This window comes from Aythya marila (assembly GCF_965140915.1).
Source record: "Aythya marila genome assembly, chromosome: 7".
Lineage (NCBI taxonomy): Eukaryota > Metazoa > Chordata > Aves > Anseriformes > Anatidae > Aythya > Aythya marila.
In genome coordinates, this window is record NC_139048.1 from 25,583,585 (window position 1) to 25,602,646 (window position 19,062).

The 19,062-nt window shown below is 43.3% G+C and overlaps 1 protein-coding gene across 1 annotated transcript; it reads right to left on the reverse strand.

Annotated features, from left to right (window-relative positions):
* Nucleotides 1–732: 732 nt before the first annotated feature.
* TMEM254 (transmembrane protein 254) lies at nt 733–6,050 on the reverse strand. Its single transcript, XM_082764298.1, has 4 exons — nt 5,886–6,050; nt 5,685–5,788; nt 4,838–4,897; nt 733–2,364 (listed from the first exon to the last, which is right to left on the reverse strand). Exons 1-4 carry the CDS (start codon nt 5,991–5,993, stop codon nt 2,244–2,246), a joined length of 393 nt encoding a protein of 130 aa, XP_082620424.1. The 5' UTR covers nt 5,994–6,050; the 3' UTR covers nt 733–2,243.
* Between the last annotated feature and the right edge of the window lie 13,012 nt (nt 6,051–19,062).

A 19,062-nucleotide genomic window follows, 5' to 3' on the forward strand; every position in this document is an offset into this window, starting at 1 on the left:
GCCTGATACTACCTTGTAACTAATGGCAGTTATCAGTTGACTAACTTTCTTCTCTTATTGCTTCCTTGTGTGGCACTGAGAAAGCTTTTACCATTGCCTCTTTAAAAGGAAGCCTTTCTAGTTGAGTTGAGTCTAGCAGACAGCTGCTAAATTCTCCAAGCTATGATTTACCTATAGCCCTCCAGAACCCACCTGAAAGCTGTGATGGTTGGCATCAGGAGTGGTGTCCCAGCCAACTGGTGCTGGGAGGGGAAAATAGCTTAGTCCTTCTTTTACAGCTTTAGTGATGGAAAGTGAATAGTGGGAAACAAGCATACAAATCACTTGGTAAGGACCAGAGAAGTGATCAAGACTTTTTGCTTAACTAGCCTCAATGTTACTGTTATACCTCCTCCTCTGTACAGGAGCATCATCATGATAATATTGAACCAAAGCTTTTATGCCTTCCCATTCTTAAGAGCTCATTAAGCATTCAATTAGAATTCATCTTCATATACCCACTAGTTATACTTCTGCATGTTTTAGTAGCAGGGAGATTTTTTTGGCAGAGATAAAATGTATCAATACCTCATCCAAACAGATATTCTGGGCTTCTGTGGGATTTGCTTTGGAAAACATACAGCCAGCTAATGCTGTGTGCTGCAAGCATAAATACTGTTATTAGTGTAAAGATGATGCCTAGATAGGTGAAATATATTTGGTATAGACATTTATTCCCAGCATAAGCTAAAAAAAACCAACTCTTTACATTTTTTAAACTTTATTCAAGGATCACAGAATAAGAGAAAAGGTTGTATGGTAAAACAAACATAGCTCAGGTTCTTGACGTTCCTGTCAATTTCTAACCACTAAACAGAACTTTCTACTCAAAAAAACTATTAATGTTATCTGTGGGCCACTGTCCAAAAAAGGGAAAGAAAGAAAGAAAACCAGCAATTTTAAACCCATCAGTTCTCCATGCTCTTAGTAGCAGCTGAAAAGCAAAAACTTCATGTACCTGTACTTAATAAGACTTCTCTATCAGAAGTTTTACAGTGTAGTCTGTTTGTACTGGACATGGTATATATTTACTTGTTACTGCTTTTCTTTAGAGCAAAACCCATCTCTTCTTATCTTTCTTTTTTCTTACAGTGTCACAGATTGTGTGATAAAACTTCTCCTCACATCATAGTTAATATTATAAATAATTACTTCTAAAAGTGTTAAGACAGGCTAATTCTGGTTAAAATAGCGAGAAGTATAAAACAGACAATACGATAAAAGGGCTCACTACCCATACAGAAAGTACTCTGAGGGATGCTTAAGATGGTCTCTCAACCAAGATTTCAGTGCATGAGTATCAGGTAAACAGTCGTGGGTGTTTACTCAGTATGCATATTTTTCATTCACCAATCTAGAAAATTTTCAGCTAGATTTTGAGATGTTAATTGCTTGTGCTTTTTCTTGGATAATAAATTAGTTCTCAAAAAAGCTACAGGATTCTTTTTATGCTCTATGGAGAGAATAGAGTATACTAGAGAGACTACACTCTATATACTACAGTAACCCAAAGATTAAAATCTTCATTCAAAAGATGAGGTCATGCTGCATGAAATTGAAGGCACATGTATTAAACCAAGTTAAAGTGCTTCATGTATCCCTGCTCATCACTGTACCTCAACCTGAATTGAGACTTGGTATTTTTAATGTGCCTGCAGCAATGAAGTGGTCTGTCCTTTGTGGAACAAAGTAAGTTAAGTGAACAAAGTACAGAGACCAAGATCTAACAAAAAAGAAAAAGCTAGTAAAAGGTCCTGTGGAGTAAATGGAGGAAAACTTAAATCCTACCACAAAATAGGTGCTAGTTGCCTTGTGGCTGCAAATACCTGTTCCTCTTGTAGAAGAAACTTGCTCTCCATGAAAAGGTTGTTTATCAATCACTGCTACCAGCTGTCAGGGATTTTTCTTATCAATGATGATCAGAGTATGCAATCAATGCCAAACATTGCAAAGGAGCAACCTTTGGCTTCTTGCACAATAAAGTGGATTAAACTTTGGAAGTGCCATGACTGAAGGGCTGAACTTCTGCTGAAATATCCACAGGGCCCTATGAAATATCATGTAGATTTCTTCTTAAGTAAGAGGAGAGTTACTTTGGTAGAAGGGCATCGCATCACATAGCAGGAACATAAGTTAGCTAATTACAGGTTATTTTCTGAAAAATGAGGATAAAGAATGTCGAAGGAGATGTCTTTCACAGTCTTCTAGAAGTGCTTCTTGGCTGTAGGTTTGTAAGACACCAGAAGACCAAAAGAAGCGTAGCCGAATAGAAGTGTCTGAACGAACCAATGAAACTGAACTGCTGGGTCAGTGATGCCTTTAGATCTGTAACGTTAACAAAACCATAAAATGTATCAAAAAGCTTAATCTTGCAGGCTACATTTTATTACTTACTAAGGTCAGATATTGGTATGCCAGAATTGATTAGAACATTTGATCTTAGATTACTGTCACTACTGAGAGCAAATTTTTGAAAGACTACTAACTGAACACGCTAGTACTTCAGATTGCAGTGGATTTTAAGCTGTCTACAGAACAAATGTTTTTATAGATATCATGCATAAAATTTCCTCAGTAATACACTATCTCCAATTTCTGTCTATGCTATGTGAAATGACTTGTTCTGTATGACAAGTTTACAAACTTCAAAGAATCAAGAAAATAGACACACCTAATACTAATCTACCTTTGCTCTTTACACAAATCCATATATACCTTCTTGGTGACGATAGTCTGGGTACTACCAGGACGAATTGGCCTGACAATTGTTTAGGTATCACTACGCCATGCAGGATGGCAGATCACTGTTGCCTGAATTTGTTGCTAGAAAAAGGTACAGAAAGATCAAGAGACCTGACTTGTCATTTAAATAGCACCTGATTTTTTTTTCCGTATGTTACACAAAGAGGTTGAGTGATGCTATAAAGAATGTCTGTAAGATGACTTATACTCAAGTAAATGCATTAAGAGTTTGAAGCAACAGTCACGCTATCTCAGTCTAGCAATATAGTCATGCTTCTTATCCCTTAAAAATTCGATCACGTTGACTGTCTTGAAGACAACTGTCCTTCTCAACCGACAATGTGACACTCTATCCCCACACCCTACCGTTGTTGGGAAATATTCCTGGATTTACAGAGAATAGAAGGATAAACATGATAGTCAACAGAACAACTGGTTTCACATTTCCAGTGAAGAATTGTTGAGCCTAAGTGTACACATTAATTTTAGAAGGGAGCTCCCTCTACTGATCTTTTCTAGAACAGTTCAGTTGTTAATTGTGTCTACACAGACCAAATTAATGTGTATGAAGTGTTGATTAACACAACATTTCTTACTATTCATTCTTAAGTTTTCTTACCAGCTGTGGAAAAACTGTTTATAATCCCAGCTGCAGTGTTTTCAAATGAGTACAGAAATTTAAAAACTAGGTCTTAACAATTGTACCTGCTTCTATAAGGCAAGCTTACTTGAAAAGATCATATGCAAAAATACAGGCCAGAAGCCAAATGGAAGTGCCACTACTGATTAACAAGTGTATACCTACCTGCTTTCTAGTTCTTCCTCATGCCTCCTTTGTGATGTTCATAAGCAGACATCACCATGTTTTACATCAGTAAGAAGTATACAGTGTTTGTGACTAGCTAGTAATCCAAGTCAATGTGCAGGTGAACTCATGTTCTTTTTCTTATGGTCTTTAACACTGCTCTGCAAAAACTTCATTACTTAACTTGATTACAATAGACCCATTTGGTATGGTCAATGGTAATGAAGCGTCCTCAGGTTTAAAATCACCTTAAGCCCGTATATCTGAAATACATCTGTAGAATCAGAGTTGAAGTTTTGACATAAAGCTATAGAACTTAAGTTTGGAGTTTGGTAAAGAGTTGATTAACAACTCCTATTTCGTTGAATGTTTTATGCCTTGAGAACCACCTCAGATAGCTTCAACAGAATAAAATCCCTCTGATTCCATGAGATGTTACCCGAGAAGCTTGTGACAAACAGGGCATTAATTAAATCAAGTAGAAAAACATCTAGTGTTCACAACAGCAAACTGACTTGCCAGCTACTATGTAGAGACACAAAAATCAAAAAGAAATATTAGCATGAGAAGTAGCAACGGTATTCTTCTGAATTACTACAAACTTAAGTCAAATGAATACAAGGATGATATGTGTGGACTGCATGCCATTTCCAAACAATTTGTTCTCCTAATCTAAGACTTAGTTGGCATTACTTTTCGAGTCTGATTGGTCAATGTTTTCCTCCACTTGCATATATAATCAGATCTTGCGTAGTCCCAAATAGAAGTATCCAATTGTATTTTCGCAATACAGATAGAATTTATTTAAGCCGCTAATTAACAGTCTCAAAACTTTGTTAACATCTGACTGAATTTACACATCTATTTATTTTTACCCACTGCTTTCTGAAGTGCTATGTTACCCAGGATCTGACCTAATAATGAAGAATAAGAAACTATGCTTGCCTATTATATAAAGAATGATTCTCAAAATAAATAAATACAAAGAACAGTGAGTTCAGAGGCAGGCAGACAAGCTTTGGCAGACTTTGCTGCTGCCAGTTCTCTAAGTTGCCAACCCCCCCTTTTTGCTACCCAGTACAGCAGTAACCTCTTATGGAGGACAGCAAGCTATCACTGCAGCAAGAATTTTATCAGCATCCTCAGAAACAATATTGTTGCTTATCACCACCAAAATCAGTCTGTAACTTATGTCACTTGTATCAGAAATCCTTTCCAGAGCATTTAAGGTGAGGGAGGGGACCAACTTACTGGCATAACTTAACACCATACAGGGCTTCTACTAGGTGAATCAGCCAGGATACATAGAACCTGATAAAAAAGAAAACATGTTTTATTTTGTTGAAAATTAGGTGGAAGACTAACACATCCAAAATGCATTATGCAAGGAATATCAAACTGGACACAGAATTGACTCTACATTTTAAGCTAGAAAGTGATGTGTTTATTATCTTAGGAGGAAAAGTATTGTCTTAAAACTGCCTGAAGTCCACTGAGAAAGTTAACAGAACACATAACGTGGCAATCAAACTTGATCAGTAGCGTTTTGTATAGAAGCTTTTTTGAAAAGCTATGCAGGATATGCAGTTTGGATCAGTTCAATACCTATGTGAAAGCAATGATGAAGGCTATCATCTACATGATGCATGGTAAAATAAGTGAGACAGTCTGAGGATTCCCTTTACATCAGAGACCTGGCTACAGGGAAGTGTATTCCAGCTCTTGTTGAATAAGGTAACAAAACGTGTTTTGTAACCCAGCAAAGCTAAGCACTACATAGTGGCTTCAGCAGACTATTTCTCAATGGACAGGATAAGTTAGTAACGTACCCAGGAGCTCTATCCTCCTCCTTTCCCTTTTCACTGTAACAACACCGATGCCAGGCTGCAAGCCGATCGTTTAAGCTTTCAGCCAGGTCTTAGCCTCTCTGGTCTTCCACATGCCTAGCACCCCCCTCCCGAGCTGTAATGAGCTCGCAGGCAGACCTCTTTACATGTAATTAACAGCCGGGTCACAGCAAAGCTCCTTAGCGCAGCCTAAACAGGGAAGTCCGAGACAACAAGCGAGGTGCGATAAATCAGAGCCAGATGTAACTTACGCGTAGCACACCCACGTGTGGTAGTGCTCTGCGATATGGCGAAGGAAGGTGCCAAACGGTCCCAAATAGCTATAAGGTATGGTTGAGGGTCCAAGCGTTACCCACTTGGAAAAAAAAAAAAAAAAAAAAAAAAGGTTAGCTCGCTGAAACTGCCCCTTGCACGTTGGCAGCAGCCTCCGTGCCCCCCTCGGCCCGCCTTACGCCCAGAAGGATCATGCCGCAGGCGATGGCGATCATCCAGAGCAGCCGGGAGCGCTGGAAGTGGCAGCTGCCATCCTGCAGCCGCTCCGCGCCCGTCCCCGCCGCCATCCCGTCGCCTTGCTCCCGGCCGTGGGCCGCCGCCGCCGCTAAGGCGCTGCTCGGGGGGGGCGGCACCGGACGGGCGGGGTCACCACCGCGCCCGGCCCCCCGCACGTAATGGCGGCCGGGGCGCGCCTCAGCCCGGGCCCGAGCAGCGAGCGCCTCCCAGCGGCGATCCCCGGGGCAGCGGGAGGGCGGCCGCTGCTCCTCCCTGAAGGGCTCGGCCCTTCTGAGGGCGTTTGGTTACCGAGGTGTCCAAGCACAGAGGTCCCGCTGCCCCCTGTCAGTCCTTCTCGCTGTTTCTTAGGTGCTGTTAGGCTGGCGGCTGGCACTGGGGAAGTCTTTTCTCAGAGTCTAGCTGTAAAGCTTGATCATGTTTCGGCAAAGTGCCTGGATCTATGCCTTAATGCCTAGGCTCCTTTGTGGTTTCGACACCAGAAGATTTGTCGGTAATTATATTTATTCGCAAGTGTAATCTGAATTGGAAATTACAGTTGCCAACCAGTACTGTGTGAAGTATTGAAAAATGCTGGGCGACGATAGGCTGGGCTTGATGAATTTACTTCGTCAAGGTTATAGGAAATAAGACTATTTCTTCATGCTTTACTTCCCCAGCCTTAACTTGTGAGAATTCTACAGTTTTAGTGTTCATTTTTCTGATCAGTGTCACAAAGTGACTGAATTAAGGCCTGGCAGCTCCCCACAACACACTACACACCAAAATGTCACCAAGGCCTAGCACCAGCAGACAGCACAGTCAGTTCTGGCCAGGCCGCATTTAGATTTATATAGTTTGAAATACATATCTCTGTGTGACAGGATTCAGACAACTTCATGTTCTTTCTAAGGCCTTTCCTGTGCTAGGGGACGTAGGGATGTTGGTGGCTAACAATCAGTATGGCTGCCATCACAGTGACAGGGCTCCATAGGCATTTGAGGATGAGCTAATCTGGCTTTGCCCTGCTCCAGGCTACACAGATTGTGCATTGAGTCTGGTTTTGTACTAGCCAAAGCCACAGAAAAGTGAAGGAAAGCATAATCCTAAAAAAAAAACAAGCTAGAAAGAAACGTGTACCCCCTCATATTTGCAAAGAAACATGTTTCTTTCACTTGCCACACTTGATTTAGATACAGGCTCAGGCTGGTAATTAAAGCCACAAGTATTCTTGAAGAATCTAAGACCACAACAGATGTTCGCTATGAGATCAACAGGTATGGCAACTAACAGTGCCCTAACATGAAGATGGTGGCTGTATGATCCTCCCGGAGATCTCAAAGACAAATATGCTAGTTTAAAAGAAATAAAAAAAAAATAAAAAAGTAAAAAAAGTAATAATAATAATAATAAATAAAAGGAAGAAAAAGGTGAATGTAAACTGAGACAGGTTAGTCCTGCTGAAAACAATAAAATGGACCACTGCATTGTAATCCCTGAAACATACCTGTCTTGTTCCATACATTGTTTACAGCACTATATCACTCTAGTAGATTTTCATATAGTAAAGTTCTTGTTGTACCTAATACTGTAGAAAACTCATTCCCCCTTCAGTTTAGAAACATTTGCTATCTCTAACTTAGAGATATTGACTTATCTCACTTTCATCGGGAAGTACAAAGGGTATTTGCCAGGTAGTCTGCCTCTTTTGTTTTTTGTTCTTGGTAGATGCCGGAGACTAGATAGAGACATGTTAGCTCTTCTGTGGCTTTTAAAATTCTTAAAAAAAAAAAAAAAAAAAAAGAGAGAGAGAGAGAAAAAAAAGGTGGTGGTGGTTACTCTAATCCAGACTAACCTTTATTGCGTGAGTCATCCTACTGGAGTCAGTGATGTGGCTGTGTAAACAGCAACTTTTTGGATAAAAAATGATTAAGGGATTGGGATCTTTTTAGGAAATTACTTGGGAACGAACTGCAGCCAACTTTAAACTGGATTTGTGGCTGGTTTAAAAGAGATGAGATACAGCCAGTGAAAGATACTTAAGGAAATGGAATTATCAATAAAATATTTTTAAATCAGAGTTAAATGACACAATGCTGTAAAGAATTGACTGCTAGAAATGTCTGATTGCTAATTTAACTAGATAACATACACCTTCACTCCTCTGTCATTTTTAATTTTAAATGGAAAATTAATTAAATTTAAGTTGAAAAATATTTCATTTTCTCTTTGAGATTTGAAATTGGATAAGCTAAGGAAGTATATGGTCTTTAAAGCCTTACAGTTTTCAGCTAATGGTCAAGACTTTTAGCAGATTCATGTACTTCAAGGAGTGATGAGAAGTACATAAGAGGAAGCAGTGGGGTACAATAATTATGACTTGGAAGTAAATAAACCTTCACACATCTCTTTGATCTATCACTCTCATAGGTAAATGGATTCCATGGGTGCTTGATAAAACTAGTTCTCTTCTATCATGTTGTGAATATAATTGGGAGCATAATGGAAGTCTTGGAAATTGCCAGCTATAAAGGCCCCAGCTACACCTTTAGTCTTTGCAAAAATTAAGAACTAAGTATTACCTTTAAACTATAAAGGTAGTAATTTCTCATGGATTTTACTATAGACTCAGTTTGTGCATTTTAGAGATCAATTTATGTCAAGTTCTGTGTGCCTATCCTAACACTGTGCTTTTTGTTATTAAAAAGGAACAGGCCTCTATATTGTAATGTGCTGCAGCCAACACTGCAGCATTAATAAGCTCTTCTAAATAGCAAAAACTCACCAGTTTGAAGTCCAGGTTGCAAACAGAGCTTCAGTTTTTATTGCAGGCATGCATTTTACAGATCTGTAGTTGGTTTTACTGCTATCTGTTGGAAGTCAGTAACTTTAGTCCTACTAAGATATGCATGCATCTCTGATGGATTTCTTTCATGTGTGACATAGCTTTAAAAAGTGAAATACTAACAAGTGACATCCATTTGAAATCTCAGCTTATACAGTTCAGATTTGTGCTACAAGTGTTTGATGGGTTTCTTTTAGGTTGGATTTATGCAATGGGTATTTAGTAGGGTTTTTAGAAGGTATATGAACAAAAAGATATTTTATGCCATTTGGGGAGACTGCTTAATAATACTGAGCCTACCTTACCGGGACAAATTAAACATGACCAGACAACTTTGCTCATATTGGTTATGTTGGAAAAACCTGAGTAGTTGAAACTATTCTAAAACTATGTTACATGGAGATAAGGGGGCCATGACTGCATACCAGCATTGGGCAGCGTTATGCTCTGAGTGGTTAAAACAGGCTGAAGGAGCAAATCTCCAACAAGCCGTCAGCATTTGGATGCCTTGTTCTGTCCCTTAACTGCTTGATGACAGTGTTTGAGTCTTTTAATACGTAGTATTTGGTATCTGGTATTGTTTCTGGTTTCTTTCAGAGAGAATTCCTAACTTTTTATTTCTGCTTTCTGCTTTGAAAGCCACAGCCTTAGGTTGCCAAGTTCTTCACGTGCATGGTAGTAAGCACAGGCACACAGTGTTGGGAAAAGGGAAGGTTTCCAATTAGTGCTCTACTCTTGAGGGTCTATTGGGACCAGCTAATGCATTTTTAATGTATTTCTCAGTTAACGAAAATGTCTTGTCAATAGACACAGTTTTCTAGCTCTGGGTATATTTTTTTATTATTTTTTTTTCTTTCTCTCCCCCTATGGGTCTGAAATAGCAATATTGTGAGGGAAAACTGGCTGCAGTACAAAAAAGCCAGCACAGATCTGGCAAAGAAACAGAGTCAGTAGCAGATGGGTGGGAAGCGCACCTCAGTGCAAGCACATGGGCGGGGATACTACTTGGGAGATGAGGAGCAGGACTGACAAGGGAGCTTAGACCAATAGGTCTTTGAACAGGGAGGAGAGGACTGCAGACAACTTGTCTCCAGTCCCAGCAGACTAGCCTTGAGGCCACATTCACTCGTCTTTAGGTGACTAGTTACTGTAATCAAGCTTGGCAGACTATGATGGTTTGTAGTATTTCTGTAGTATCACATGGGTGTGCTTGTATTGCGCCAACACACACACACAAACACGCACAAAAGATGTAGTCCCAGTCCTAAACATCTGCAGTTCAGAGGTCTGACCCTCCAAGGTGCTAAGAGTCCCCAAGTGGTTCTGGCGCTGCTCAGTCCTAGGGCATCTGCAGACAGGAGGCTGGCAGAGCCCTCACAAAGGGGAGGGAGACGGGGAAGGAGACGGTAGGGAGTATGAGGGATGGGATTACAATAAGGGAATGCAGACTGTGAACATGACCCTATTGGTCTTAAAATACTGCTGCACTTAAACAAAACGGTGCTTATCTCAGGGGTTTGGGCACGTGAGGGCCTGCCAGACCAAACTGCACTTGGGGGTGCTCCAAGTCCGGATTTTGGGAGGATATTTTGAACAGAATTTTCTGATGTTTCTTGAAGCAAGATTTGAGTGAATGCATTTGCAACTGCACACGTCACTGCACAGCTTTTCTATCAGAGTTTAAAGGAGTATGAGAATTATGATCTATGCACTGGGCTTTGTACACGTGGCAATCCAGCAGCCCATTCCTGCGTGGCTCTGCTGATTTGCCCTTCCCTGTGGTCATCCTAACTCTGTGCAGGCTCAGGCTTTGCCTGTCCAAACTGCAAATCACTGTCCTGCATGGCTGTTTGAGGTGGGCCTGGCCCGCAGAAGAGATTTCCCTTCACCAAAGGAGAAGACACCGCATTTCGTGGGAATGGGAGCACTATTCAGTGCCTTCCCAGCAAATCCTACATACATCTCCTGGGGTTTTTCTTCCATCGTTTGGTTCACAAGAAAAATTAACGGTGTTAGGCACCACTGAACTACCATTTAATGTAGGGCATGAAGTCTGCAATTTCACCTGTTCGTTTTTTTTTTGTTGTTGTTTGTTTGTTTTTCCTTTAAAAGTTATGGCAGTCTTCTCTTTGAAAGAAGTGACGACTTCTTTCAAGATTGTCACAAGACTCAAGAACTCAACAGTAGGGAACAGCAGGGAGCATAATGACAGTACGACTAAGGACCCATTTTGAGGTTCAGGCTACAGATGATCAGTACAACTCAGAAATGTGATCTTGGAGTTTGGTAAGTGGTTCTGTGAGGATGCCAGCTCAGTGATGGACAAAAAAAAATAAAATAAAATAATTTTAGGAGTTGTTAGGAAAGTGGTGAAGAAAATATCATTGAAAACATAAAACTTGAAACACCATGATTATTTACATCTTAAATGTTGGAAGACATTTTAGTCTTCCTGTCTCAGGAAAAATACAGTAGCACTGGAACAAGTTCTCAAAGGGGAACGTGAATGACCAAAGGCATGGGGCATAGGGTGAATAACCGTGGATCAGCTGCAGTGAGTGGGGCTCTTCAGTCTGGAAATGAGGTTGCTATGAAGGGAGTAAGTGATGGGGTTTGATGAAATAGCAGGCAGCATGAGCCACTGGAAGTAGCATGGGGCTTTCCAAATTCTTGTGTGGGAGGCAGCAAGCACCAAATTATTCAAGCAGGCAACACATCGAGAACAAATAGAAATGTTATTTCATAGATAACGTAGATAAGCTGTGGAAGTCTTAGTGAGAGGATGTTAAAATTTTACATAGATTCAAAAAAAAAAAAAAAAAAAAAAAAAAAACTGTTCCAATTCACAAAATAGAAGCACATTGTGTTTTCTGTTTACTTAGAAACTAATCCATTTTAGGAAGTCCCTGAGTCGCGAATGACAGCGAGTACTAGGTAAACGTGCTGTTACGTAGCTGGCTGACCTGGTTGTATGTACCCCCGATCCCTAGACAGGAACCCTTTTTTTGGCTGTTTCAGAAGACTTAAGTGTCAGGTTAGACATACGTCTGGTCTTAGTGAGTATGGCCCTTTTTGAGTGGCTACCCCAGATTTCAGGTAACTACAATCCACACTATGAACTTCTAAGGGTTATATGTAAGAAAAACCGAAGTCTAAGATTATTCACAAGTTCCATGAAGCTGGCCTAATGCTTTTTTTCACCTTGAAATCTGTCAATTTTAATGGGTACTGCAGCAGACCAAGACTGCTTTGCCTTAACAGTTCGTGTTCTCAGCAATAGTGTTTTCCTTCACTATAGCTGTTGGAAACGACATTCATTTCAGGCAGGAGGAGAGGTCAGAACAACGCTCTGTCACAAGAAACGTGTTTGCTGTAGGGAAAGGCTCAGTGATCTGGTGACAGCTCTCTCTCAGCTGGTGCTGAACTGGGCAATGAGTGCTCTTGCAAAGGAAGGATTATCCTAAATTTCACCTCTCTTTGCTCAAGGTGCAAGATGTGTCTCCATCCGGCTTGCCTAAACACGTCACGGACGTGTGTGTGTCTGGCATGGCACTTTCAGAATTACTGAATTGCCTTCAGAACAAGACGTGCCCTGTAAGCGCTCCTTGCCCTGCAGAGCAGGTGAGAGCGCAAGCATCGTTTGGCTGCTCGTGGTCTTTGGAGGGCTCCTGGGCACATTTGGCTATGACAGGACTGCATATGGGGGGAGATGTTTGTGGAAGAGGATCCACGTGTTGCTGCTGAATTCCACAGTTTTACATTTGAACATGAAATCTCTGCTATTCTCCAGGGTTGCTTTGTAGCGTTTTTATTTCAGTGATGTAAGGGCTGTCTTTTACTGCCAAGCCCATAATTAAAGCGGTGTTGACTGGTAAGTAATGGGCTGCAAAATGTGTACCAGGAGATAATTAAAGATGCACTCTAGATAAGTGAGGCATGAACATCCTTTTTATGAGGTGTTAATGTCTGAAGACCAACTAGTGAAATTGATCTTGCCTCCTTCAGGATGAAAGTTCTTCTTAAATATCAATAGCATGGTACTGCCCTGGAAAATGTTTGATGTAGGGATTTGTAGGGGTCTGTGCTTGTCCAAAGACTCCCCAGGCAGGCGCCTGGCGGCTGGGCCCATGCTGCACTCGGTACTTGGGCATCGCGTTTGTGCTTGCACGATTCTGGGGCCTCCTTCGCATCTCCTCACACCAGGGCTGCTCGGGAGGGAGAAAGGAGAGGAGCTCCTGGTTCCCCGATCTGCGCTAGGATAGATGCAAACTTTTTTCAGAGCCATTTTAAAGACCACTGTGGCTAGTGCTAATCATTTCGTTGCCTCTCCTAGATGTCTATTACATAGTTTTTTGTTTGTTTGTTTGTTTGTTTTTGTTTTTTGTTTTTTTGGGCAATATTTTCGGGACATTCCATGTGTGATTTTAATTCGTCTGTAGATGCAGTTATGGTATAACTCTGACATAAAGGGGCATTGGCAGAGGACATGGTGGGTTTCCACGTTTAGACCCTACTGAAATCTGCAGCAAAGTTGTGTGGGCATTGGTGGGAGCCTGAAGACAACCTGTAATCCGAGTATCATCTGAAGAAATACAGTTTTTAAGCATACTGCATCTGTATTCCTGCATCTTACTCCACGTTTCTTCCATTCCCCGTTTTTCACTGCTGTTGGCATTTATTTTACAGTCCTTTGTGAAATGAATAAAAAATACAAGAGGGAAAAAAAAAAAAAAAAAGCATTTCCCCTTGATATGGTTTAGAGAAGAGATGGGGAGGCTCACAGACAGTTGTTTTGGTTATGACACATGCAGCAGCCACGGGAACATGGTCAGCAAGGGCTGGTCGGTGCCTGGCTCAGAGCATGGCCAAATTGTCACTAGCAGAAATTAGCTCTTAGGCCAAGTCCGTGTGCCAGAGCAGAAGAGGGGGAAGAGGAGGCGGAGGCAAAGATTGCCATCTTGTTTCCTGGAATCTCGCTTAAAAACAAACTCACAATCTAAGTCTCTATCAATTAGCATTGCAAAGAAAATCTCTGTAAATGAAGGGTGTAAAGAGGCTGCCTGGCAGAGCGCCTGGAACAATAACTCCGGGAAGCGTGAACTGCTCTCTCCATAGCCAGGGGATGTTAACAAAAGCCCGCTCTGTTTGACCTAGCTAGCAGCGATGGACACTCGCTGTTAGCAAGTAGTGCAAGTCGCTGCAAGCCCCAGCGGTTCTCCTCTGCTGACTCCTCCTTATCTCTTCTCTGCTGTCTCTCTGTAAGGGGTGCGTGTGTGTGCTGGGGGGGATCGCCGCTCCTTTCCAGAGCAATGTTGCAGGCTGCCTGCAGGGTCGGCTTTGTGTTGTACTTATCCTTATGAGGTGACACTTTCAGACCTTTTCTGCCAGAAAAATTGGAAAGCCAGAAAGGGAAAATGACTTTTTTTTTTTTTTTTTTTTTTTTTGCCTTCTCCGTGGCATCATTTTCACTGTGGCCAGACTATGAGTTAGCTCTCTTTGTACCTGGCAAATGATCCAGTACCATTCCCTGATCCGATCCATTATGCACCCCACGGAGAGATGAAATGCGGAGAGATGGAAGGGTCATATGCAATTCCATGCTTCCCTGGGCCAGTTTAAAGCAGAGCTCCCCAGTTCTAATTTTCTCTCTGCACCTGTGCATCCCCCTCCCTTTTTGGTGTCTGAATTAAGCTAGCCAAGAACTAACTTGGCCAAAAAAATGATCAGTTTTTGGATGGAGTAGCTCTGTGAGTTGTTGCACTTTCTAGTCAAGCACACACTGGAGCTGGCATGTGCAGGACTCTGTGTTAAGCTATGTGGGGGCTTAAAGGTGAGTAGAATTGCATCCTGCGTGATCAGAACAAGGAGTAGTAGCTGGGTTTTCTGTGGAGAAGATTGTCCATAAAACTGTTGTAAAGCTCTGTAAATTTGCCTGTTGTGTCTGAACCTTAATCTGCCTCTCCCTACATGCATATCTGAATATTAAAAGTGAACTAAAATTGCAGGGTTAGCAGCATACCTTGCAGTACCTAGAATTGCCAAACCATTTGCTGCCTGGTTTTCCCTTTTTCCCACATGCAAATTCTTGTCTATATAAAAATTGTATTGTTACATGGAAAGGAAGGTCTCTGAACCATCCTGGAACTCTGAGAGAGAAATCAATTCCTTGTGGAATGTATGTGTGCTGTGACAGTCCAGGCTTATGAGAATTATATGGGAAGGAGTAGTGAGAAATTGTTTCAAGGTGTTTCTTCCAGATGTCCTGGACTACACACTGCTGTCATCCCTCTGAAATTGTCACTGTCATCATATACACTTTTGCTAGAAAGTACTCTTTGCATTTATAAGCATTTATATTTAAATGTGTATTATTGTAATATATAATACTGCAATATAATTATTGTGTTGTTATTATTGTATTATTGTTTCTGAGGGCATTCGTCTTGCTTTATGGACAGAGGTGATAAAAAAGAACTTAGCCTCTGGAGTAGCAGACTTGTTGGATTGTCAGTAGCAGACTAGGCAGATTTTCATCTCTGGCATTGTCTGGCAGAGCATTCCTTGTTGTTGTGAATGACTGTGGTGGTGTGCCTCACGTTAAAATCCTTGTCCAGCTCAGCTGAGAAGTGGCTGCCTGGATCACAGGCGCGGTGGTCCCTGCAGAATGCAAATACGTAATAGCTCACATTTTGTTCTTGTACCCTTAAGCTTCACAGCAAGCTGGAGCAGGTCCCAAGGCTGAAAATGACTGGGGACGTGTTGAGACAACAGACACATGAAGTAATGGTGCCGTTGCTCTTGAACTCCTTCAGTGATAGCCTTTAATGGCCTCATTTGACAAATTATTACATTAACTAATTGATTTGCTGCCGTTCTAATCCTGTTTTAACATCTAATTCCTTTTGGCATTGCAACTGTTGCTCCCTGTAAACCCTTATGTCACACTTGGCTCTCTAAAAATATTTCTGGCCCCTCATTTGCATTAGTACTTTGGTCATGACCTCACCTTGGACTGAAACACAGAGCTTGCTTGTTCTGTGCATGACTTGGATGCGTGAAGCTGTCTGGAGGAGGACGAGAAGCCCCAGGAAGGGCATTGGTTATACTGAGCTCTTCAGCAGGCACACGGGAGGGAAATTTTTCTTTCACTCCCCACAGAGCACTGCAGAGAGTGCCGGGGGGAGCTTTGGTGTTGGTGGTGGGTTCTGGTGTGGTATCTGGCAAAGCCACCAGCATTTTGCTTGCCCCAGTTGAGTCAGTGAGAAGTTTCCCACTGCCAGGAAGAGGAGTGGAGCTGTATAACCAAACGGGGAAGACGGGGACCTGTAACAGGGATGGCGACAATAAGGAAAGGGGATGGTTTCCCCTTGGACAGGGGGTGATGTGGGGCACCCATATTCCTTAGCTGGGGAGACATCCTGAGCGCTCTGGGGAGCTCTAGGTTTCCAGGAAAGGCCCAGCCCTGCCGGAGGGCAAAAGCAGCCTTTTCAGGAGGCCGAGCTGAAGTAAAAAGGAAATTATTGCCCTTCCACTTGAATTTAAAAAAAAAAAAAAAAAAAAAAAAAGTGGGTGGGTGTGTGGCGGCGGCGGGGGCTTCGCCGGGAGACGCTTTGGCTCCTGCGTCGGGGCGAGCCCTCGCGGTGTGTATTTTGGTGATGGGATGACAATGGAGGTGTGGGAGACGGCTCTGAGTCACCCCGGGGCAGGCCCGGGCGGGTGGGGGGCGCCGAGGGCCGGGGCGGAGGGCTCATAAGGCGGGCGGCGGGCCCGGGCCCCGCAGAGCTCGGCCCGCATGGAGCCCGCCAGCCCCCAGCCCGGGCCGCCGCCCGGCGAGGCCCCGCGGGAGGGCGGCCGGAGGAAGCGCACGTCCTTCAGCAAGGCGCAGCTGGAGCTGCTGGTCCGCGCCTTCGAGAAGCAGCCGTACCCCGGCATCGCGCTGCGCGAGCAGCTCGCCGGCCTCACCGATATCCCCGAGGCCAGGATCCAGGTAGGAGAGCCGGAGGGCGCCCTCCCTGCCCGCCTCGGCCCCCCGTGCTGGGCAGCGGGGAGGCAACCGGGCGGCGCGGGGTCCCCGGGCTGTCCCCCGGTGGCAGCGCCTTTCGCCGCGTGTTTCGGCAGAGCGCTCCTGGCAGCGGCAGGAGGCCGGGTTAACGCCTGCTCACCTTCACAGGTCTGGTTCCAGAACAGGAGGGCCCGGCAGCTGAACCGCAGGAAGGGCGAAGCCGCCCTCCAGCCCAAACCCGTGTCCGGCAAGGAGGAGCGGAGCCACGGCGGCTGCCAGCAGCGGTGCCGAGGGACCCTGGGGCTGGGGCCGGACCCCGGCCTCCTCGGTCTGCAGCCCGGGCTGCCGGGGGGCGGCCTGAACTTTGGGCAGCCCTGTGCGGGGCAGCAGTACTCGAGGCTCGATGCACATTTCAGGAGCTTGGATAACGCGTTTGGAGGCTTCACCCAGACCCCGTCTCACTTCAGCACGGATTATGTGGGAAAAGGGGTCCAGTTCGGCGCGGGAGCCGTAGGGAGTGCTCCTCAGCTCTCGCTCCCTGTCCCGCAAGTGCAGGACTATCCCTACTTGAAGAAATCTTTCCCTGAAAACTACTACGCAGATGCAGATGTTCTCCAGCCATGTACAGAAGATTACCAATATCTGTCAGCTAAAGAGAACATGTATAGGAGGCCTGTCTCAAACTACCTCAGTGCTGACCAAGGCCTGGTCAATGAGAACTGTTTGTATATGAAGCCAGACACTTCCCCCTTTGGTAAGGGTTCTACTCTGAGTTACAGTGAAGGGGAATCTACGCTCGAGCTTAAGCAGATGAGGCACAGCCCACCTGTGGTTGCAGCAAGTGATGCTAGTCCTCCTTTGGTACCTGCAAAACATGAAGGGAGATACCCAGGGACTGCTCCAGCCCCGTCATATGGGCAGCAGCTGCTGGAGACAGTAAATGACTATGACCCTCATTGGCTGGGTGTAAGAAACGAAATCTGGGGGAATGGCTTAGACTCAGTGTTTGAGAATGAGCAAAATGGGGAGCAAGGGCCTAAAAGTTATCTTTTTGCTTTGGGTGGCCAGAGTTCAACCTGTCATTTGGGTCACACATGAAACTGTGACAGCGAGTCTGCCCGATGAAAGATGAGTGATTTTTGTTCAATTTGCAGTGCCATCTAAATTGGCTAGAGGTTTTGCAGGTCAAAGGGTGGAGTGCTTGCTGTGAGATGTGTGTGCTGTCTGGAAGGGAAAGAAAGATAAACACAATTAGCAAGGTATACAAGAGTGTGACTTGCTGAATGTGTACTGCTGCCCCTTCCCAGCCCCATTCTGCTGGGATTGCCACCAAGCTTACTGCAGAGGAATTCCTGCATGCATTTGGCTTTTGGTAGCTTCCTTAACCTGTATGTACAGACTGATCTTCACAAATACATCTGTACAGAAGACTTAGTCATCCAATGCTCAGACTGTGGGATTAATTCTGCCAGGAGGCTTGAGACTATGGAATTGGGTTTGTAGCCTTGCTGTACAAGGTTTTCTTTTTACCTGGGTCTGAATCTACTTTCTTTAACTTAAGAACTTGCAGAAAACAGACTTTATTTACAGCCTCTAGTGGAGAAGGCATTTACACAAAACGGGTATGCACATGGCAAGAACAATCTGGGTGGTGGCAGGGAATGGCTCACGGGGTTTATTTGAGTTTTAGGTGTGCTCCTGATAAAGGACACTCCTGGCCTTTTTCTAGATACTTAATGTATAGTGTTTTCATTTAAAAATGACCAATTTTGTAGCCTTCTAAAAGGCAATATTTTTGTGGTGTCCCACTGTATAATTTTTTCAAATTGTATGATTGTTATTATTTTAAAGGAATGATGTTAATTTAATTAAAAAAAAAAAAAAAAGTAATTTTCTCCTTACCAAATGAAGGCTTTCTACCAGGGCGATAATGAACTTGTGGAACTGCAGTCAAACAAAGATGTAATTGTGTTCCTGCTTTGCACTTCATGCAGTGGGCCTGTTGTTAGACTCGTTGAGCTCCATGGCTGTCTGGAAGACCACTGTATTCACAAAAAATATTCTGATGAAATTAATGGGAGGGATGTACAGCTCTGGAGGGCTTCTGTGGTTGTGTTGAAGCATTGTCAGGCCTAGGGTATTGAAAACTATACATGCAAATCCTTTTCTTTGTACAAGTGTACCGAGATTTTAACACATACACTGTTTACTCCCTTTTTTATAGAACAAAATAAATATAATAAAATGAAACAAACACAGGTGGTTATTTTATGAATAAAATTGCCATCTCTATGAA

What these genes read in the sequence shown, in the direction of transcription:
- TMEM254 (XM_082764298.1), bottom strand. Translation starts at nt 5,993, where the DNA reads ATGGCGGCGGGGACGGGCGCGGAGCGGCTGCAGGATGGCAGCTGCCAC. An exon ending in GCGGCATGATCCTTCTGGGC is followed by an intron (nt 5,789 to 5,885) that starts GTAAGGCGGGCC and finishes TTTTTTTCCAAG; the next exon opens with TGGGTAACGCTTGGACCCTC. An exon ending in CACACGTGGGTGTGCTACGC is followed by an intron (nt 4,898 to 5,684) that starts GTAAGTTACATC and finishes CTTTTTTATCAG; the next exon opens with GTTCTATGTATCCTGGCTGA.